Source organism: Boleophthalmus pectinirostris, unplaced genomic scaffold, assembly GCF_026225935.1.
Source record: "Boleophthalmus pectinirostris isolate CB_2022bp ecotype Guang Dong unplaced genomic scaffold, ASM2622593v1 HiC_scaffold_322, whole genome shotgun sequence".
Classification (NCBI taxonomy): Eukaryota; Metazoa; Chordata; class Actinopteri; order Gobiiformes; family Gobiidae; genus Boleophthalmus; species Boleophthalmus pectinirostris.
In genome coordinates this window covers 846-25000 of record NW_026571313.1, presented here as the reverse complement: position 1 = coordinate 25000, position 24155 = coordinate 846, and the positions used below count along the sequence as shown (strand labels likewise).

The window sequence follows — 24155 nt, the reverse complement described above, 5'->3', positions numbered from 1 at the left end:
ACTCCTGGCAGGATGCTCAAGCTGCATTTTTAAAGGATGGGTCAAATGAAGATGAAATTCCCTAAGAAGACTATAAACTACTTTAAATGCCCTATAATTACACATAATGGATTCTTGTGAGTTTTAAGCCATGTTACAATGCTGTTATCTCACTAAAAAACATACCTGTTTTGTTTCCTTCACACTTGAGTAATCTTTTATTATTAGTCTGTCTACATCTCCAAAGCTCAAAATGCTTTTTTCCATCTTGTGATGTTATAACACTGTAGTGTTCAAGTTAACAGCTATCTTTCACATTTCATTCAGAAGAGATGGCAATTCCAGGGCTGAAATTATCCAGATGATTCTAGTGAAGATTTATGGAGTTTAAAAACACACTGGAGCACTTCCTGTATTGTCACATGACATCACAAAGCCGAACAAAGTGTTTTCTGTTTGAGAGAAGAACTCACCTTAAATCTGCATGTGTGAATGAAATAAAACACAACTCCAGGTCTTTCTGTGATGAGGATCCAACATTATAGCATAGATCTGAAAATAGTGCAATATGTGTAATATGTTCAACCATAAACTTCATTAAAAATGCCGTACATAATTGCATTCAGCATTATACTATATTCCATTATATTCCAGGAGCAGTTTTCCTCGGCTCTACCACTTGTGTTTGTGACATGCTTGGCTCTCCTCAGAGTACAGGCCAGTGTTTTGAATGGTCAGGGCTAAAGCTCAGCAGGTGAAAATCTGACCTGTGTTACCAAAGCCTTTTGTTCCACTCCAGAGTCCATTTCAGATGGTGAGCAGCGAAATCCAAAACCACTGACGTAAAGTGGGCCATTAAACGCCTCTCCACTCATTTATTCATGCTGCTTTTAGGGACAGACAGAAACATCCTATTTGGTTACTTTGCCCTAATTTACAAATTTACAGTTTCAATTGTTTAAAAAAAAAAAAAAAAAGTCCTTTAAAATGGTAGCTTCAAAGGTTCAATTGCAGTCTCTTAGATAAATTTGATACCCAATTTCTAACTCTGTTTACTGTGCAATTTTGTCTATTAAATATATAACTACAATCTTAAAGTGCCTATGACAGGTTGTACTACTCATTTTACTACAACACAGTTAAGATCAATATATTTAAATGTTTTTGCAATAACACACACTCGTTTTCCCAATTTGGCCATTTTTTAGGTTTAAAATTTCACTTCCTGGTTGGAAATTGTAACATCACTCTAGGGAATTCTATAGCTGTTACCAAGCAAAGCTCCTACAATTTGCAAAGAAATTATTATCTGACAAATAATAATAAACACCTTTATTTTGTTGAAATAATGTTGTAAGTATCAGAAAATATGTGTAAAAATGTAAATTGTGTTGAACGTTTGGATAGCATTCCCCCTAAGTGATGTCATAAGTATGTTTGAACTCTGCTTTTCAAATTTTCAACATTTTTTTTCAGCTTTTCTTCACAAATTGCTTCTTGACTGTACAAGACTATGATTTATATTTACAATAATTAAGTCAAAAATCAGAGAATAATAAAAATCTATCACATGCACATTAAATCATTGTATAGTTGTTTATTTTTAACACTGCAAATCAGCTGGATACAGCAGACACCACCCAGACTGCAGACAGACTATAAGCGTGCAAAACATTCTGTCATCTTCGTGCAAGCAAAGCCATGCAATTACTGCTTCAATGAAATCAATTATTTTTACCCTGAGGTATTTTATTTTAACGATACTTATGTATACAAAATATGTAAAGGAACAGTCTTGGATCCTGCATAAATATTGGTGAACACTTAAGAGCTTGGAGGTTTAACTTTAAATAGATTATGGGAGATTCAATACTTATATGAGACATTGTTCAGACGCAGGAAATAACTGTTCTTGTCCTAGTTTAAAGACATGAGCCTTGAGCAACAAACTTATTATACTTTCCTCAGTTGAACTGTGTAGGAGCTCTCTCTGTGTCTCTGTCTCCATTCAATATTTAGCACCATGAAGTAACAGTATTTAGAGCTCATTAAATACTTATTGATAGACTGTACATGCCAACAGTTAGTAATATGAGGCATCTAAAGAGTTATGTTTGTTTATATTGGTGATTTATATGTGAAAGTATAATAGGGACAAACTCAGGTGAAGGAAGTACTTACAAAAAGCACACACCTTCTTCAAAAATGAGTAAAAGTTCAATCTGTTATGTTTATTGCTGTTGCTGCTTGATATACAAAATCAGAACGCTTTATCAACATTTTAAGTGAACAACAAGGTGTGTTTTTGTAGTATGGTGCTAACACACAGCATGATTTTGCATGGCTGAAAAAGAAAAACCACCAAGAGAATGTGCAAACTCCACACCTTACCTTATAATCTTATGCTATCCTTGTGACTTTGAATTCACCATTTATTGTCACTCTTTGTAATTGTACTGTGCAAGCACCACCTAATGTGCTCTAATAATTTCCCTTGTGACTCAATAAAGTTTGCTAAGAAAGGTCTATTTAGAAAATAAATTCTTCAAATTCCTTAAAAGATGGTTGATCATACCCACCAATTTGACAGCATGAAATGAGTAGGCCTCTAGTTTCATTGTGATCATCTCAAATTACAAACTGGTTGTGCTCAGTTTATGTGGCACGTGTGTTTTGTTTATGAATCAAATTGTAGGCTAATGTAATGTAACGAGGTCTACCCTAAGCCCAAACAGGGGCAGGTCAGACAGTGGAGGGTCTTACATAACAGAGTCCTGGGGCCCTCCTGCAGACTGGGACTGGAGCAGACCTGTGGGGGACATGAATATTTCAATGTCCCCAGACAGACTCAAAGACAGCGCGTGCTCTCAGCGGCCTCAGCATCAATAAATCATGAACTGGAGCCGTGTGTGACAACAAATACTGGACAGAACATCAACACAATCCAAAGGAGACGCACAAACCTGGCACCGGACCAGCCCTGATCCACCACAGGGATGCGGGGGGCTACTGAGCAAAAGCTTCAGATCAGCGTGTTTTAGTGACAGGAGGAAACGCGATGTGCTGAGTCTGGACTCCAGCCTGCAGCCTCAACACGCGCACGAGCACGCGCGCGCAGAGGAGCGGGCTGACAGTGTTAAGACATATGAGTTTCTGAGTTTCTTCTGCATAGAAATCAGGTCATTCCCACTGCACAGAGCTGCTCTCAATGGTGAGACTAGTGAAGACCCGAGAGGAGGGCACTGCGCCACCTGGTGGTCCCTTTGCAGTATTACAACATGTATTAGTCCATTAAGCAGTTATTGGGAAGCATGAAGATATAGACACAGGTTTACATACATAATTGACACAACTATTTAATGAGAGTTAAAAAATATCAAAGCCATTCTTCACAGTGATGATTGTGTCAATGCAGAACACAATTGGTCTACAGTTACTCCAGTAAAACAGGCTAAAGTTAGACCAGCAGCTCCTCATATGACAAACTGAAAACAATACAAAACAAACAATATAATCATCATAGTATCCTTTCAATGTCCAGGCAGTAATTGTAATTCTCTTTTCATGAACAATTCGACAAGAGACATCAAGTATCAAGTTTTATTGAAGCCAATTTTTTTCTTTAAAAACATAATGCATGGGCATTGGAAGAAGATAATTCAAAACAACAAACATGTTAATTATCATGTCATAAAAAATAAGTTAAAACAAACTTGGAATGAAAGCCAAAAAACTGTACCACTGAATTGCACGGTGTTTGCATTATAGAGTCAGTCGTATGTCAAAAATGAGCACAATAAAGTGTTTTCTTCAGTAACAGAGAAAATATTGTGAGAACAAGAAGCATGAGGATTTAGCATGAATCTGCAGAGGATTCTGAGGCGTGTGTTTAAAAACATATCACCAAAAACAACAGACAATTACACAAAAGACAACAAGACTCAACAAAAGCCTGTAAAATCTGCGCTGGTGGGTGCAGCTTGGACAGAGATGCACTACGCCTACACTGCAGCCTGTGGAGACCTATTCTGGGCGTAAGGAGCAACAAGCTAAAACATGAGACTTTGCTTACAAAACGAGCTGTTTGGACATTAAAAAGCAGAGAAGGGTTTACAATCTAAATCATACCAGAAAACAGAACCGTTATTGCTTGGTGCAAATGCTACAAATGTCTAATATCTGAATAAGATCAAGATAAATGGTACTTCTCAGGCCCATTAAAAGGTATGATGGTCAGTGTTCAAGTCAGTATACAAACTGTTAAATAGCTTTAAAAACAAATAAATCTTTACACATAAGTTCTTGGTATCCATTTCTTAAAAAAACAATATTCTGTATTACCCTTTATACCTTTCCAAAATCAAACTGTTAGGATTATAACTATGAGGTTTATAATGCAGTTACACGGGTGGTGTCTCTCCTACTTTCACATCTTGCTCCAGTTGCTCAGTGCATTTGAACACTGAAGATGAAAAATAGTGTAAATCGACATCTGTAGTCCTGGTTCGGTCCTTGGTTTTTAGGGAGATGATGCATTTTGAAGCATATAATCCTGAGTTAGCCTGTGCATGTCAGCGACAATGAGACAATGAGTGTAAGTAATCATAGAAACCCACTCCAATAGTCACTTCAAAGTTCATGTCCATTTGGCTAATAGTTCAACAGGTGTTCTCTTTCGGTACCAGCGAACCGTCTGTTAAATGCTGCCACCTTGGCCTTGTTGGCTGAAGGACCTGTGAAAAAGACAGAGTTATACATTACATTACAGTAGTGCGCAATACGCCTAAATCACTGTTGAAACACTTCACAAGTAGACAGATTATTGAAATGTCAATAAACTACACCAATTACATCTGATGTGAGTAATCCAAAATATGCAAAAAACTTTATTTTATTTGATGTCACCAGGTATTTGTGATGATCAAAGGTCTTTTGTGCATGCAAACACACACCAAAAATCAAATCTAATTACTGGGTTTTCTGATTATTCAAGTTATCTGATTTTACTGGTCATGAGAATGTACTCAGTGTTTCCCATTAAGAGAAAGATTCATATTTTTACTAGTTGTAGATGAATTTGGAAAAATAGATTACTTTATCCTGTTTGCAAACAAAATCCAATATCATATGGTCTAATAATTCTCTATTCTACTCTTATTTTATCGTAAACCTACAATCTATAAAAATGTTCAGAAAAAAAAAAGATGATATGGAGACTATCATTTTAAGTCCTGATTTGTGTAAAATTTGAGTCATAATGCTTTCAGTATTGTCATAAACATAGAAGTAAATATATTTAATCTGTAGTCAGTGTTTTTTTGATCAAGGCTATAAGTGACATTTATTCTCAATAAATTGTATAAATAAAATGAGTAAAATATGGATCACTTATGCCACCATAGTCCCAGTATAAACTGGTGAGGAAAACAGCATCAGTGTTTTCCACAGACGGTGACACATATTTGAATCATTTCTCATTTGCACAATCGCCACATGTAATTGTGACTAAATCTGGAACTAAACCTGGACAACACGACCAGGACACGACCAGGACACGACCAGGACACGACCAGGACACGACCAGGACACGACCAGGACACGACCAGGACACGACCAGGACACGACCAGGACTAGACCAGGACTAGGTCAGACAAAGTCTAAGTAAAGAATAATTTGTTTTGCCAGTGTTTTGTTCACTCTGGCTATCAGTACATAATTAGTCAGATGATAACAACATTCTAGGCCAAGAACATTTCATATAGGGGACAGCTAAAACTTATATTGCAGATTTTTGTTGTAATATAGTGAGTTCTATGGTCTAGACACTGATAGAAATGATCAGGTTCAACATTTGTGAATTTAAATATCGGCTATTTTATGGCAAAGTACAATGTAATTAATGAGGAAAACTGTCTCTTGCCCCTCCTCAGGGAATAAGGCTGGGAATCTGAAAATCACCAATGATATAATATAATTCTTTATTGAGCTAAATATACTGACCTATATAGCTGAGGAGCACAGGGAGGAAGATGAGGCCGTGTGCTGCCCCCAGGAGGACAATGGCGAGGTACATCCTGAAGTAGAAGACCTGGAAGATCTGTGATTTGGACAGAGCCAATATCAGGATCCCTCCGAACTTCGTCAGTGTGATACCACTGAACACCTGCCATTAAAATAGTTATTAGAGTAGCAAAACACAAAATCAAAACAAGCAAATTGCAATAACATTATTTACTCTAGTGTTAATAATATTGCCTACAAACTTACATCTTATAATACCACATTTCCCCTTTATAATGAAAAGAATGACTCTTATGTTAGTCAACAGTGATCTCAATGCTCGGGATGAATAAAAAAAAAAATGCTGTTAAATCATAAATTATATATATAATCCAGATGCAGTACTTGTAATAATAAAGTAAATAATAAGCATTTTGAGCCTACCCAAGCGACTTTAGTGGAGTACTTGCCAAGTGTTTTTTAAATTAAAATGAACAATGTTAATGTTGTAATCTCTCTCACAAACAAGCCCATCTGTCAACTATCCTCATATGTTTTATTACACTAAATGCATACTATATTTTGGTGGACTTGTTTTACAGGTAAAGAAGCAATGACAAAGTATACATAATTAGTATAAATGTTGCCAACATTACCACCTACCCACCCCTTCTTTATTAATTATTATTATTATTATTATTATTATTTTGTATTTATTTATTTTCTATTTGTTAATAATATTAGTAGTAGTGTATTTTTTATCATTCTATTATTATTATTATATTGTATGACGCTACACCTATTTTTTGTTAGTTAACTTTGTTAGTTATGTTTTATCTGCATAAAAATGGAGAAAGTGTGTGTACATGTGTTGTTTGAATGACATATCTATATTTGTTTGCACATGAATAAAAACATATGAAACAGAAATGTTGTCAACATTTTTTGCAACACATTTTCAAATATGGCTGAGTAGACTTTTTTCCAAGATCAGAGTTCAGGTTTAAATGAATGCATAAAACACCAAATGAGAACTGTTCATAGTTACTGAATAAACTTGAGCTATATAATAATTTCATGGTCTTAAATTGTCAACAAACACAACACAACGCAAATCTGGTCAATAATCCTCTTCCCATAATGTGTGGTGACTTACGGAGCTGCCCATGTGTGCCAGTGCCTCCTCCGCTCGCTCCACTCTGTTGCTTCTGATGCTGATGGTGAACGCTCGCACGATGTGACTGCAGAACTCCACTGAGATACCAATACTCTGCAACAACAAGGAAAGAACTTAAAACATACAGGGAAATCAAATGGTACAGAGGGCTCACACAAGACTGATACATGTGTCACTCTGAATTGTGTTCTACACATTATCAACAGGAAAGACTCTTAAACGGTTCATGTAAATTATTACCATTATATTTTTTAGCTCAATCATTGAGCTTAAGGAGATGTTTTATAGTGGAAAAACCCTTGTTCTCACCATGACTAAGTTGACCAGAGAAACTGCATTGAGGCTGATACTCCAGAGCCACATGACCCCAAACATGTTGACCAGGATCATGGCAATGGTGCAGCTGACGAGGACGGCCGACCACAGCTCAAAGCCCAGCAGCACCGTGGTAACCACGAAGATGGCCACCAGTGACACGCACAGGTTCAGAGCAGTGTCATAGGTGATGGTCAGATACTGCTCATAGAAGACGTAGAACACGCTGTAGGAGAAAGAAAACAGGAGGGGAGGATCAAAACATTACCCTGCATTAGAACTAAAATCTGTAGAATCACATTCACTTCATTATGTGTGTGAAAAAATTACACTTTAACAGCAACACTCCAGTGGCATTAAAGTCTGGGCCAAATGCAGAGAAATGAATTTCCCACACAATTTTCTGCAGTAATTATTGCTCAACATTCATATGAAAGTATGTACCTGTATGCAAACACTGTGTGATTCATGGCAGCACTGATGTTCTGAGCCAGAGTGCGAGCCATTTTCAAAGCATTGATGTAATCTGGAGACTCCTTCAAAATGGTGTGATATGTCATGAAGTACGACGCTCCAACATCTGTGTTATTATTAACCAGGTCCACTGCTGAAGCATAGGCTGCATGACCACTGAAAGAGCAAGATAAAAACAAATCATGAGAATGGATGGCTTACATAGCATAAAAGCAATCAGTGCCAGAGAATATATTTTAAAGGTGCACTATGTAACTGTTCTGGTGAAAGTCTGCAGTAGTTTGTATCCATGAAGTTGTTGCTCATAATATGAATTAATTACAATGATGATTTAATATTTCCATGTTGCATTTATTCAACTACAAGAGACTTGAAAAACATGAGCAGATCTGTCTGTAACTTGGCCCAGTGGCATTACCTGCTTGTCTCCATGGGAATACACAGGTTTAATGCACAGGAACATTTTAGGCAAGACCATCTTTATGGAGAAAAGCAGGTAGCGGACCCTCCACCAGTAAAGTTACATAGTGCTCCTTTAACTTTGAGTCTATCCATGAATCTTTGAGGGGATACAAATATGACAAAAAATATACCCTTTTCCACATTTGGGGTTGGGGTTGTCTGATAAAAACATTGGCAGAAAGTGCATGAATTCATCTCCGGTCGGCCGCTTCTTTCCTTCAGGAGTCATGTCCCGGCAATGGACACAAGATGGATCCACCACTGAAAAAGAAAATACAAGAAATATAACATTTTGAGGAACAAGAAAGACTATCGTTTGTTTATTGTTTTTCAGCCATGGTTTATGATGTTTATTGTTTAATGGCCTACTTCTGTTCTGTAAAAAGATTAGATGGTGGCATGTAAAAAGTTATTATACACCAAGGGCTATAAATTGGAAAATAAACTTGTATAATCCTCTCGAGGTCAAACGTTCACAGCAAATGTCTTACTTCATGTACTTAATTTTCAAAATATAATTAAGTTTGACTCTTTGATACATCTTTGTGATACAGACAAGTTACATATTTACAATAAACTATTATCCAATTAGATAACTTATATTATTTATTTTATCAAAATACCAAAAATAAAAAAATGCACTTCTCGTTCCCTATTCCAATTTGTCTTTTAAAAATGAGTAAATATGATTAAAGTTTAATTGTAATAAGATAAACTTATCAAACTTATAAAAATACCTTAGGGTACACTGTGAAACTTTTCTGTGGATTGCCTGCTGCATGTTATTATTTTATTAAAAATGCACTTCTCATTCCCCATTGCATGTAAATATTAAATGTATTTATCTTTAATGTATTCAACTACAGCTGTTTATGGCTACAACTACCTTAAAAATAGTTCTCAGGGCAATCTCCATTAAAATTACCTGAAGCATTGCAGAAAGCCCCTGTGCTGTTATAGTAGCGACAGCAGGTGGACTGTGGCTTCACCCAGTCGAAGTAATCATCAAGCCAAGACGATGGTGTGAATCCAATCGTAGTACTAAGATAAAAAATGAAAGTAAATTTTTTATTGCAATGCCATAAAAGTCTCATTCCTAATGTTGACCTAAATGCTAAGAGAAAGTTAGACTTACTAGTTGCTAATCTGTGAGGCAGTGTAGACCTGTTGGACCAGAGAGTTGTTGTTGCAACCCACTCCACCGCACACAGCATTTTGTCCCTCCAGGCTCCTGTAGTCAAGTCCATCTTCCACCACGAAGTACACAGGAGCCCCAGTGTGGAGGTACTCTGACAGGTTTTTGAAGTAATCCAACACATACGAATCCTACAATGTGAAGAATTGTATAAAGCAAGAATTATGATTCTAACAATCTAATAGAAACAGGGATTCAAATGGGATGTACAAATACCAAAGTCGAACCTACATCAGGCATTGATAATTTCTGGTCCAGTCCAACTTCAACTTTGTTCACCACGGCAACGCTGAAGGAGAGCATGCCAACAAATACTGCCACCTAATCAAACAGAACAAATGTATCATCCCTGAGTGCAAAAAGTAATAAGTTAAAAACATAATAGACTATTCACATATTTCACAACAGCACTTACTATGACAGGTCGCACCCACTCTTTGAGCACAAAGGGAGCATAGACTTTCTTGAAAAATCTAAAGAGGCATCCATCGGTTTTGGTTTCCTGACCCTCTGATAGTTTGACACAGCAAAGGATGTCCAAACGATTCCCCTTTTACACAAAAGATAAACCATTATACTACGTAATTGCGGGGTCAGTGTTGAGAGTTATTGATTTTATACAGGTCAAAACAATTTTACAACTGCTGCTAACACTGAAACACCAACACTGACTTTATATACAAAAAAACAAAACATAATTTCTAATAAAAACTGAACAAAAGATATCTATGTGTGCATATAATAATTTTTTATATTCCATTACTATGATCATTATATATAGCTTGCTTAATTGGATAATTATTAATGTATTGTAAAAAAGGACTCTAGAAAGATTAGCAAGCTGTACAGTCAGTTATTGGGGATCCTAATAATAAGCTAAACAAAAACTAACAAGTTTTGTTGACATACTTCCTGTCTCTTGGCATCCAGGCCGAGTAAGCTGACAAAGCAGCTGATCTGCAACAGGAAATCAATAAAAACGGCCAAACCAGCGAACAGAGAGAAGGTCCTCACGGCGGGCATGTTGGACAGGGCTCCTGAACAAAAAAACACATGTCAGCATGTGAGCAAAGAGGAAACTGACAGAAGAGCAGAGATGGGGCACATGAAAGAGGATCAGAAAATTGGTGTAAACCAGAACGGTAGGTGTATAAAATCAAACTGGCAGACTGTGTTGTGGGCTAAAAAAGAAAGGCTATTTTGCTACTGCTTGTAAAATGAAAAACACTGAATGCAAAAAAAAGATGTACATATATTAGTAAAACATATATATTCATGATTTATTATTTTTTACGTTATTACATTACCGAGGAAAAATGCCACAGTCTCAGAGAAGGAGGAGAGGAACATGCTCGGGGCCACATCTCCAAGGATACGGCCGATCTGCTGGTGAAGCTCCTCTTGTGGCATACGCTCGTCTCTCTGTCACAAATACAAGAATTTGGTGAGTGGACATTTACTGGTAATTATATCAAAAAGGATATGTGTATATTGTAATGTACTACAAGACCATTTTAATCTGTAAAGTGAAAAGGTAAAGCATGAAACATTACAGTACACTAAATATACAAGACGTGGTATAATGGCACTCAAATCATTAAAATTGAACAAAACAGGTATTAAACTTGAAGCAGGTCTAGACCAGGACTAGACCAGGAGTCACCAATGAAAAATCAGATGCAGCCAGATATATTCTGTAAGTACTTCTTATCACATTTCTATCTTGGATAATTACAGTTCACTCATAAAGTAAAAGATGTTGATAACAGTTGATACTCCACAATGAACATCACTTTAAAGTATGCATGGCTCATATGAAGTAATGGTGCATGTATTCTGTGACTAGTTTACCTGGTAGGTTTGCACTATAATAAAGATGTTGTCCACTCCGACCGCCAAAACCAAGAATGGGATCACCTCAATCACAATGAGGGTGAGGGGCACACCAAAGTAGCTGAAAAGACCCAGAGAAGATGCTACAGAGCTAAGGACAATCAGGATACCTGCTATGCCGAGAGAAATCTTGGAGTCCACCTGTCACAGAAAAAAAACACAGTGGTTACGTAATTATTTGTCAAAGCATGGAAAACATGCCGAACTACTTTGAGAATTAATGCTGCATGACTAAACAGGAAAAATGGGAGGGGCAAAGCATCGTAAGATAGTCCTGATTGGCTAATTTGTATGGTGCAAAAGACTAGAATTCCTACCAAGACACGCCTACAGCTTTCAATGTGTCCCAGAGCCAAGGAAATGTAGACGAACATGATGGCGTAGCTCAGTATAATAGTGCTTATGTCACTGTTGCTCTCTCTGTCGATCTCGTCTTCAATGCTCCTCTCAGAACTGAAGGACACTGTCAGGTTGGGTTGGCGGTAGTTTTTCATGAATCTGATGAACCTAAAAATAAATACAGTACAAACAATATCAAGGCAAGTTGTTTTACAATGATAGTAGTAGTAATAGTAGTGACAGTAGTAGAAATAGTAGTGATAGTAATAATAGTAGTATTAGTAGTAATAGCAGTAGTATAGTAGTATTCTTACTCTTTTTCCCAAGCCATAGCCTTGCCTTTATGTACATCATCATCTTTGTAGTTGTTAAGTGGAAATGTGATAACAAGTGCTGTAGCATTGTTGTAGTTGGTCCCTGTTAGGAAAAAAAAGTTTAGAAGTACTCAGTCAGAGATCAAATGGTGAAACATACAGTCTATAAAGAACATAATCATTTATAGATTATGTACAGAAAAAATGTGAACAAACACATTGTAATTTTCTTCTTTAGTCTGCCTTGGCCTAGATATGCATAATGTTTTGAATATAGCTTTGACTTTGAGGTTTTTTTTGTTTTTTTTTCAGGCTTTGGACATGTTAAGTACAGTAAAGAAGATTCTCCCCTGTTAGTTAAAGATGTGAAGTAACTCTGAAATAAAATTGAAAATGTATAATCGCTAATTGTCTTAAGATACTGGATACAGGATAATATTATAGCTACCAAAATATGATGTCTTTCACCTTCAACTTTTCCACATACTGTAGCCATCCAATTCAACCTTTGTGCAAACTATGACACAAAATGTATATGTTTCTCACCATCATAGCCCCCAAGAGCCAGCCAGGGGAACACAGGACCTCCAAACGTCCCAAGACAGGGGTCATGGAGGGGGGTAGTGTCGTTCAGAGAGGCAGGTGCACTGTCAAAACAGAAATATATTCAGTGCATCTGTGCTCTGGCTTTGGTCAGTGTCAAGGGCAGTCTGGCATTACATCATCACATACATCTGTAATCAGCTCTGAAGGCCACTGTGTCTCAGAAGTGAACCCTAACAACTTTTATAACACAACCAATTTCAAGTGTGTAAATATTAATATCTTGAAAGGTCTCAGTGTATATTTAATGGTCCAACACAGAATTTCAAACTAGATTTCATTGCGTTGTAAAACACATAAAAAAATATAACACAAAAACTCTTTTGCTTTCATTTGTGCACATTTAAACCTCACCATTCATAAAATGCTGATCTAACTGCTTATAACATCTTGGTTCGTTTCATTTTTACTCAGAATTAGCCAAAACAATTAAAAATGTTGCATTAAATTATCTTAGTGCAGTATTCTTCGTTATTTGATTTCCTATCCATCCTTTCAATGCCTTTTATGCATTTGTTATGATAATTTTATGATGCATTTATCATAAATCTTTCTGCAGCTTTGAACAGGAACTCACTGGACTTGTTTGTATTGCTCAGCCGTTTTAGATCAATATTGTAGTTTGCAGTGAAAAATGTAAAATCATTATCTATGTATGTTACAGATTACTGCTTAATACCTGATAAATAAGACTAATATGTCTTCTTTAAACTGAAATTGCAAAGAGACAATAATTTTGTCAGAACTTACATGCATTTGCATAAAGTGCCTCACCTGACGCAGTAAAGGAAATGGCTGTGGTAGTCGGCATACACATAAAACTCATCTCCAACGGTTCGGTCCAGGGCCTCGTGGCTGTTCTGGAAGTAGTTCAGCACACTCAGGATAGTGCAGTTGTTATTGTACGGAGCCAAAGGAGCCAAACAGATGTCTTTCAGTGTCACGTTTTGACCTTCAAAGGTTGCTACGATGTTTTCAATGTCGAGCTGCAGATCCAAAACCTGCAAAACAAATGTGAAAGATGAACAGGAGAAACAGTTAGCCAGAACTTTAAAGCTACTGTGGCTAAAAAACATACAGGAGAGCAAATGTATTATTGTGTCAGCAAATGTTAAAATGTACAGTAATGATGTGGTAAAAATGCTTTGATAAACATTATATTATAGTGCAAGTATTTCTGTATAGATTCTGAATGTTCCTCTGTATGTCCTTAAAGCATGTTGCAGGTCAGAACTAGGGGGCGAGTCCCCTTACTTTAAGAAAGCATGTTTTTCAAAAGTATTTTTTGAAGATTTAAAACAAATGTTATGAGGGAAATAAATATTTATAAAAAGTGATCAAGAGGAGGATTAAGGCCATGTCTGTTGTAATAACCAAATTATTAAAAAGGTATTTTCATTAATCCAAAATCTTTCCCAAATTTAGTTTCACTTTTTCATTTACCACGCTGATGATTTTCTTCCCCCGGAGGATTAGGGAAATACAGATCTAAACATACAATATTTAGCACGGTCAAAACATTCTTTTTCTTTTTCAGTCATTTCATTGCAGAATTCATTCAAGTTGCATGTAGTTTTCAAATATTGTTCAGGACTTTTTCAACTCCCACCTGATGAAGAATATCTTTGGTCAGAATAGTGTTGAACGGCACATCTGGCCCAGGAATGTATGGCTTGTAAACATCGGGAATGTTTAGAGGTGTTGTAATGATCAGCTGAGCCGTTCTGAAAAAAGGTCCAAAATGGCTGTCGAAGTAGTCCTTTTCTTTGCGGGCCTGGCTGCTGGGAGATGACCACAGCTCCACAGGGTCAGTAGTGATACGCATGTAAACCAGGCCACCAGAGGACACTGCCACCAGGATGATACTGCCCAGGATCACCAGCAGGGGGTAGCGCACGCAGAAAGACCCCCAGGAACTGAAGACAACACGCATGGCGTTCTCAAAGCGCTCGCCCAGTCTCTCACAACAGGATGCATTCACTAGAAAGAACAGATAGTGGATTTTCAATAACATACATATTATAAAAGGACCCTTCTGTTTTTCTTAATAGTTTCTTGCTGCATGTTTTTCCCTAAAGATAGATGATTTTGTTGGTTTGGTTGTTGGAAGTTGAAATTCAATATTATTTACCTCTTTGACAAAAAGTCAAAAAAATTGTGTCAGCAGGAAATAGCAGTGAATTAGGATCAAAGGCGATTCCAAATGTGTGCATGAATGTGTTTGTAAAGGTTAAATAAAACATAAAAAAAGAACATCTGAAAACAACATACTTTAAGAGGAATAGTAAAAGTTTAATACAGTTGAATTAACTAAGTTGTGTTTTAAAATGTAACTCCACACACAGTGAACTGTTTGTCTTACCTTGATCGGGGTCACTGCTGTTCAGAGATAGTGGGCTGTTGCTGTCCAGAATGGGGCCATATTCTGACATGATTGTCCTTTTCCTAAACAAACAAAACCATTGAGCCATTTTTTTTCTTTTTACATGAAAGAAAAAATGTACAACTGATTTTGCTATAAGTTGGGTTCAGAGTCAAAAATAGGATTAAAGTCAAAATTTAATATGGAGGCTTTGCCATGGCCCAGGCCTACACATCATGTCACCACTTGTGCAAACATAACAGATTTTTAACTTGCACAATATAACTTCTCTGGAGGGTTATATGCCGTCAGCTTGTTATTACGTAGAAGGTAATGTTTCACACTATAGCATTAAACTCATCTGTCATTTTCTAATTACTAAAAGGAAAAAAAAAACTCAAATGCATGCATTCTTCCTGAGATTGGCATCACCTCTCCACAGATCCAACCGAAAAGTTACATAGTGTACCTTTAATTTTTTACTATTGCAAATTCAAATTTTTGTCATATGTTGAATAACTGAATATACTGTTTAACACGGTTATTCTTGCTACTACTGTATAATAGATATATTACTGTGACTCTCTTAACAAAAAGGAAGCGATAATCTAAAACAAACAAAACCAACCCCAAGGCTTGACAATTCAGTACAAAGTATGAGGAAAATGAAACTATACTTTCCTCATACTTTGTACAAATGAAACCAAAAAAATATATTTGTAACTTACTTGTAGCACCAAGCTCCAACCACAAGTCCCACAAAGACCAGGAGAAAGCCCATGTATGAGACCCACATGATGACCACCATTGCATCCATCCCCAAAATGGTCCATGGAGGGGGCAGAGGGGGAGGGACCGGTGTGGGACCACAGGCCGGGGTACAGTCCTGACAGGAGCAGGGGCCCGACCCGTCCTCCAGGCCCTCGGTGCAGTTAAATGTACGGTTGTTCATGGGGTTAAAGCCTGCGAGAGGTGTATCTAAAACATAGCAAAAATAGTATAATATGAATGTCAGTGGGTACATTTACAAGGCCTGAAAAAATAAGATAATCAGAATAATCAGATAACCCAATAATTAGATCTGATTTTGGTGTGTGTTTACAAATACAAATAAATAGATAATCAAAAACATTTGGTGGCATGTGTCAGTTAACCAATACATTTTTATAGCGGTTGTATTTGGAAGACAAAATACAATGAACTTTCAAATAAAAAAACAATCTTTTCTGTTTCGCATTTGTCAAAAAAGGCACAGGTGATCGACCATTATTCTTTTTTGGTCATGGCCGATGCAATACCGATTGTTTAGAATCCAAAGCAACTGATGACCTGGGGATATTTTTGGGCCAATATGTATGGCTAATATTGTTTAAAAAAAAAAAAATAACCACCCAAAAATATGAATTGAAATTATGCTGTCTAATCTCATTTTGTGAATGCCATTATTGCTTTATGTTGCAGTTGGTGAGGCCAAACCAAAAAACAGCTGAGGAAGGAGATTTAAGACCGACAGCCAATATTCCAAAAAGTGCACATATCGGCCCAATATATTGTTAAACTGTTATATCTATCTATCTCTAGAGAAGTAAAGTTAGAAAGAAATCAGATAACTTACATCATCAGATAATGATCAGATTTTGGTGTAATGTCGATAATTTATTGCACATCAACTACTACCTCAAAGGCAAACAATTATCTACCATCATAACAGCAGAGATTTTAATAGTGCAATCACTGGGGAACACAAGTCAGTTTTTGTTGCTTTATGTACTGTACATTAGTCCTATGAAGTACTTTTTAATTCAAGATCATTTTACTTTGATTAGCATAGCTGCTAATCCACCCCAACAGCGATTCCTGACACCACAATATACTAATTGTCACACAACATTCACACATCATTAGTCAAGTTGGGTGGAGTGTACTGCACAAAGACATGATAATAACATTTACTGATTAGAGTTGCAATACAGATCACTCTACCCACAATATATCTTACCTGAAAATTTGGGCACTATTGAGAACGGTGTCTGCCCATTATTGATATCAAATAGGTATTGAATCCAGTTGGTGGCATTGCATTGACTGGCGTCTTTCCCACAGAGCAGTGACAGGGCCTTGACGTTACTAGAGGGTGCTTGGACATCCTTACAGGCATTGTACATGGCTAAAACACAGATTATTTTAAGATTCAGGAAACTTGTGACTGTATTTCCTCTTTCTTATTTATACAACATCTATGACCACTTGTTACTCAAAATATTTCTGTCTTTTGGTTACAGCTGCGAACATACCTCACATGTCACTTCCCTAAGTAAGATTCAGTATGAAACAGTTTAAGTTCTTACCGTCTGTAAATCTTTGTCCAATGTAGTACTGGACTTCTACTACATTTTTTCCGCTGAATGAAGTTGTATTCATGAACTGGCTCTGATGAGGGCTGCATGTCAGCTCACAGAACAGGGTCATCAGGTTAAAATAACAGGCGGGACACCTGCACACAAATGTAATTAAATAAATAAATGTGCTTTAGGCATCAGTAATAACTAAACAGGGGTTGGGTAATACTAACAAAAATTATACTGCTGAAGTCTTGGTTGAGGTTCAAGTATCACAGTCCAGAAATTTTACCTTATACCCTAAATAGGTTAAACACTGCGCATTTTTTGGAGCCTAACTGTTTATGGTAGACCGTATACTCTATATTATAACATTGCATGAACACAAAACAACAGTTGGACTAAAGTCTGATCAGCTTCCCACCTCTAAACAATAAAAGAATGAAATTTTTCACCTATAAATGACAAACCAGCGTCAAGTAATTGTCTGAATCTGCAGTCTATTTTATTCAGTTACTTCTACATCAAAACAACACCATTTATCACACAAAAAAATAGCTGGCCGATTATAAAGAAAGCAGATTTTGTTCAATTAAAGGTTTCACAAGTCCTCTCATTATTAAAAGATGTACCTGTCCATTTTGCTGCACACCCTGATGAAACTAAGCAAGTTGAAACAAGTTGGAAAATAAAATGGTTGTGCTTTAAAACCTTCACCACTCCTCTCTTCACACAGCCAACCATTTGTTCAAAGTTCTGACTGACAAATTATATTAGATCAACAAAACAATTTGAGTTCATAACTACCCTTATATAAAACATGCTCTTTTGGTTTTAGTTTGGTTAAGTTCATTTTTAAAAAAAGTACATAAAAATGACAGGATAGAATACAAATTTCACTAAAACATAGTTAACATAATTACATTTAAGATTTTCCCTAATTTGTTTATTGGGACACACTAAATTTACTGCATTTCTGGGCTTAGTGTTCCATGTTAATCAATGCAAACCAAGTGCTGTGTGATGTATTTTCCCTGGAGAGTTCATTTTATAATCAGCACATGTAATTACAGCAAATATTAAGGTTCAGCGAAATTGACAGTATATTTTTTGTGATCTGTTAAATAAAGTTAATACCTTTATAATTTTCTTTTGTCTAAAAATTACAGTTCAATTTTGGTGAGACCCGGTTAGTTAGTTCTAAATCTAACCTTGATCTTATACCTAACCTTAATTTGAGTGTGAAAAAATATATTGACAAAAATCTACATTTACAAGCATAAGCACTAATGCAAAGTGGCTGTCATTTCACATAACTGTTTGGGGGGGGAAAGGTGCCACAGATGCATCAACAGAAACTCAAACAAAAACTTTTCCTTTTCTTATTGTTATAATTTTAGGTCTAAATTAGCTTTGTCTTGTCTAAAGTCTGTTTTTCACACCAGCTGAATAGGTTTAACACTGCTTTATTCCTGGTTTAGACCTGGCAGCACAGGTGAACAGGAAAACAATATTTAAAAGTGGGTTGCAATCAAACATTAAGTCCCACCCAGCTTCTAGGGAATCCCGTAATTTATTATTTTCCTTCCTGGTCGGACATGAGCTGCAGAGAGGCAATTCCATAACTGTTACCTAGCAACCAAACCGTAAACACAGGCCTGTAATCTAATCTAATGTAATTTATCTAATCTAATCTAATTTATACAACCATTAGGCAAAACAAAATAAATAAAAATATATGCTTACACTTTGTTAGATGAATTTTATGAATATGAATATTGTTTGATGCTTAAGCTGACAAAAAAATGTGTCTTTTGTGTGTAAAATCACAATGAATTTTAGATAGAAATTTGTGTATTGATGATATAGGAAGAGAGAAATGGCAGATCTGAGGGTTGATGCTAAGAGTGGCAAATACACATAACACTTGAGCTAATGATTTTGAGGAAGAGAATAAAACTACCCCACCTAGAAAGTCACATGCTTGATTAGTTAATTTGAAAAACATCACATACCGAGACAGGAACTGAAGGGGCAGCTGCAGACTTCCTTTTAAAGTGCGTAACTGGTCAACATTACAGCAGATAGCCCGGTCACCGTAGTCTAAACCAGGACAAAGCTCCTGCAGCAGAGATAATATGTCAGTATTTACTTTTGCACAATACTTTTCAATAGTCAAAATAAGTCATGGTGAGCGTAGTACCGCGAGGAGTTCATATCCTTCAGGATGCAGTGGCTGAGGGGGTCCTGTGTAGTTGCAGTTATATTTTTTGTCAGGCAATTTTGGGGTCGGGTCGCACTCCCCATACCAGACACAGTGATCAGCCCCAACCTGAAAGAAACACAAAAAAATATTTGAGCAATAAAGCATAAGCAGGATTGTGACTGACAATTATTTTTGTAGTTGAATAGACAGAGTTTTTTTTTGGATTACTCAGTTATTTCTATTTTTGTATATTGAGATTTTTACTACTTTCAAATAAAGGTTGAATTACATGAAGAAGATAAGACTTCCTGATACAAAATATCAAAGTTTTTTTCCTTCCTCTTTTTGGCATTTTGAATAAATAATGCCACTGTCTTTGTTATAAAATGTCTTCTGGCAAATGCTTTAGATTCCGTATAGTCCAGTTAATTACGATCAAAATACAATAAAAAATATAATTATTCTGATTAATTATTGCAGCCCTAGTCATAATGCAGCATCTTCTATCAATACAGGAGACTATGGTGCCTTACCAAAGTCTAATTTCCTTGCCCGTAGTCTAAAACCAAGCAAGACAAGATTAATATAACAGTAATTAAACATTTATTATTACTTAGTGCATTTCAATAAACATTTAAAAGTAATAACATTATCCAATTATTGCATTTGTTTTTCAAACAAGGGACAGTAGTTCCTCAAACATTAGTGTGAATATTGCAAGATAAGTTAAACTCGTCTGCTTAAAGTCAATATTTGCTGCCATTTTTGCCTTTTTCTCTAGCACAAATGTGTGACCTTAAGCCTTTCACTAAAATAACCCGTGCCTATACACAAAGGTAAAAACAGTATACACATGCTCAAAGTTCCTCAAACCTGTGATAAGATTTCCTGGTGCGTTTTCTAGTAACTGGTGCATTTTTTAGTAACTGCTTTAAATATCTTTTTAAAACAAAGTCCTCTTTCAGTCCTTAAATAAAACACAATATTATCAAAGTGCAGGCAAACAGTAAAAGAGAAAAAAACTAAACAAATGGGAAAGTCTCTAAAGCACAGTCATAGTGAATGTTTACTGTGTGTGGCATGTTTTGAACAACAATACATGCAATATGTCTGTATGTAATTATTTGTCTATTTAGTATTGAAAACATTTTTTATCGTTAACTAAATGGCAATAAAGCATAAGTATTACCAATTGTATCAATGTCCAATGTACCAATATCTAGCCAGAGGGGTACACTAGAGTGGAAAAACATTGCTGTATTGCATATAAAAATGACACATCAACGTCATACTTGAATAAAAACGTCTCATCAGCAGAGTTGCTCACATGTGACTGGGGTAACATAGGGAAGTTAATTCACTTAGTGCACAACTGTTAGAGGGAATAAACCCAGCGTCCTGTGGCCTACTTCTGCTGAAAGGATTAAGTCCAAGGACCTTCATTTGAATAGAGAGGTGTAGAAACTGGCATTGTACTAAACTGTGTTATGACAATCACGTTGTGTTCAGATAAGGTCATGCAGTGGTCCACAAGTTCAGGTAACAATATTAATCTGCAGCACTACTAGGGCTGCAATTACAGTTATTTTTGTAATCCAGTAGTCAGCAGTTATTTCACTGATTGGTTGAATGTCAAAGGATGATTTCTATTGTACAATGAGACATTTTAACCAAACAAAAAGCTGAAATGTAATGACTGAAGGTTTCTAGACAGAACGTATTTAGGTATACAGTATATTATTGGTGAAAAACAGAAATTATTTGTGCATTTTTGACATTTTGATTTAATAGAGTTGTTGTCTTTGTTGTAAAAGTCACGATTAGTCACAATTATTCCGACTGTGGTAGCATAACTAAAAAAAAAAAAACAACAACTCCTTTTCTAAATACTACATGATTCGTGTCTAGACAGCATTTTAGATGAGCTTTATGACACCTTTGAGCTTGACTTGAAGAAAGTACAATGTGATCCAATTACACTGTAACTAACCATTAAGAAAAAAACGTGTCTCTTTGTCTTGGAAATGCAGACTTTGTCAGTTTGAAGTTGTATTAATATAAAAAGCACACATTACAATGCCTTTTGTTGTGCCAACGCAAATCAAACCTATGACACATGCAGAGCTTTAGTCATCTTTAGTCACTGCTAACTTCTCTGCATGCCTAACCTACCTACTAGTATTGTGAAATGTCAAACAGTATCTAGTATTCATCTCAACAAGTTTCATTCAAGTTTCACATCAAGCTCTACATGAATATACAATATATATGATCAAAAAAATAATAATAAACGCATTAAACCCCTAACAACATACACTGACTATAAGCGACGTGATTCTTATTGACAGAAGTTTATGTACATTGTAAAGCTGTTTTTTGGGTTGTTTTTTTTTCATGTGTTGCTGATTAGGCTAAAGTATGCAGCTTTCTTATTCGTCAGTCAAAGCGATCAGAATCACGTTAAACACAATTTCTATAAAAATCATAACTTTAAGCCTGCAGAAATTCAGAAATAGTTCGTGTTGTTATCCATATATTTCAACGTATTGTATGGTTAGCCAACACCTTTTCATAGCAGTAGCAGCAAAAACAAGGCTGAGTCACGAGAAAGGATCCAATAAGTTGCACTCACCGATCTAAATTGCCCCACGTAAAAGAGAGTGAGGAGTAAAAACCAGGGCACGGGGCTGGTGTGGGGTAAGAGTCCCATCGCTGTCACGGGAGGGCAGATTATTGTGGCAAGAAAATGAAGTTTCACATTTTTTGTTGTTGAGTGGTCTTCTTCGGACGTTCTCGTCGAGGGGCGGAGACTGCTCATGTAGATCACTGTGCTACCACCAAGCGGCGGAAATCACATACTACATCCACATGCACAAACGCAAAAAAATAAATAAAAAGATCTGTATGTTTTGTAATATTATTTAATTATGTTCTTTATTGTTATTTTTTATTATTATTATATTTTTTTGTTGAACTGCACAAGTAAATAAGTATTTATTTATTTATTTATTTATTTTTACAAGGCCTATAAACTCTGGACAGCTTATCATAACAAATAAGCCTAAGAGAGAAAATTTTACAGCTGAAACGCTACTTGTGTGAACTGACAAGTAAAATGATAACTTGTCACATAGGCCTACTCATAAAAAGTGTTACAAATACTGATTTGATTATGCAAGGTGTTTATTTAAATAAAATGTATTTGATCAAAACATAAGATATATCATATTCAAGAGTGATCTATAAATGCACCCAATCATTACAACACATGACCACATCGGTGAGGATGAAATTTTCAGTGTTTATCTCCTTTATCAGCTGAAGGCATTTCATCAGTACTGTTTGGAGTGTGGCTTGTGTTTACATAAGTCTCATCAAGTAAGTTAATCATTAGAGGGACACGAAATTTACGGAACTGTCACCAGAAAAGTATTTGTAACGTCAATGAATGTAGAATAGAATAACTTACATGTTTTGAACCTAATATAGTGACCTGATCCATTATCTTATTTTTCTATATTTATCCATTTAACAACATAAATATACTTATTAGATATTGAAGGTCTATTACTACTGATGTATCTTCTGACAGACAAAGCTTGAGTTTGATGTTATTTAAAGAACTTCAACCCAATAATAGTGCATGTATGGTTTCAAAAAATCACAACTTACAGTTTCATTAAAAAAAAGATTTATTTGATAGAATTTATTACATTTCAGAAAATGGTGCATATTCACATCTGGAAAGACTGTATAGTTGAATAAAGTATAATTTATCAGTGACTATATTTGTTGTTATATTACATGTTAACTCACTACATCTGTACATGTACCTGTGTCAAACCTGCACAAGCTGACTCCTTGCTGAGCTTGCTACAACATTACAATGTATTCCTTTAAAACTAGGAATAAAATATATTTACGTAAATAGTTTAAACTCTTGCAGAACTACAAGACTTTAAAGCTGCAGGTTTTAAGATTTAGTGTATATATATATATATATATATATATATATATATATATATATATATATATATATATATATATATATATATATATATATATATATATATATATTTATATATATATATATACATTTTTACAGAGGGAATGGCCAATTTTTATGTAATATAAGAAAATAAACTGAAATAGTTTGAAGCGTTATACAACTTACTTTTTGACTATGAAATAATATTTTAGGATTATTAAGTTAAATGGATGGAATTCTTAAATTAATAACTCAAAATGAAAACATATTCCAGACAGATGCTCCATTCTTTGAAATATCCTGGCAAATTATTGCTCATAATAACTATAATAATAATAAAAATAGTTATAATAGTCACTTTTTTGTTAATTTTTATGTGACACATGACACAAACTATAATGTGGTCAGATACATTTATGTAACTACTTGTCCAGCACATACATTATCTTGTCTCCATTTAATATGATAATGCTAATGATAATTTCAAGTTGAATAAAACAGCTAAATAC

General features: G+C 35.6%; 1 protein-coding gene across 1 annotated transcript; it reads right to left on the bottom strand.

The window, feature by feature from the left end:
• Window positions 1–3565: 3565 nt before the first annotated feature.
• Window positions 3566–22439, bottom strand: npc1 (Niemann-Pick disease, type C1). The gene is made up of 25 exons (XM_020936058.2): window positions 22291–22439; window positions 19656–19784; window positions 19468–19574; window positions 17462–17607; window positions 17113–17280; window positions 15842–16091; window positions 15114–15196; window positions 14361–14731; window positions 13526–13752; window positions 12695–12795; window positions 12149–12251; window positions 11813–12002; window positions 11454–11636; window positions 10910–11024; window positions 10512–10639; window positions 10018–10152; window positions 9834–9923; window positions 9543–9733; window positions 9333–9448; window positions 8539–8668; window positions 7916–8101; window positions 7466–7697; window positions 7136–7249; window positions 5980–6142; window positions 3566–4712 (listed from the first exon to the last, which is right to left on the bottom strand). Exons 1-25 carry the CDS (start codon window positions 22366–22368, stop codon window positions 4630–4632), a joined length of 3819 nt encoding a protein of 1272 aa, XP_020791717.1. The 5' UTR covers window positions 22369–22439; the 3' UTR covers window positions 3566–4629.
• Between the last annotated feature and the right edge of the window lie 1716 nt (window positions 22440–24155).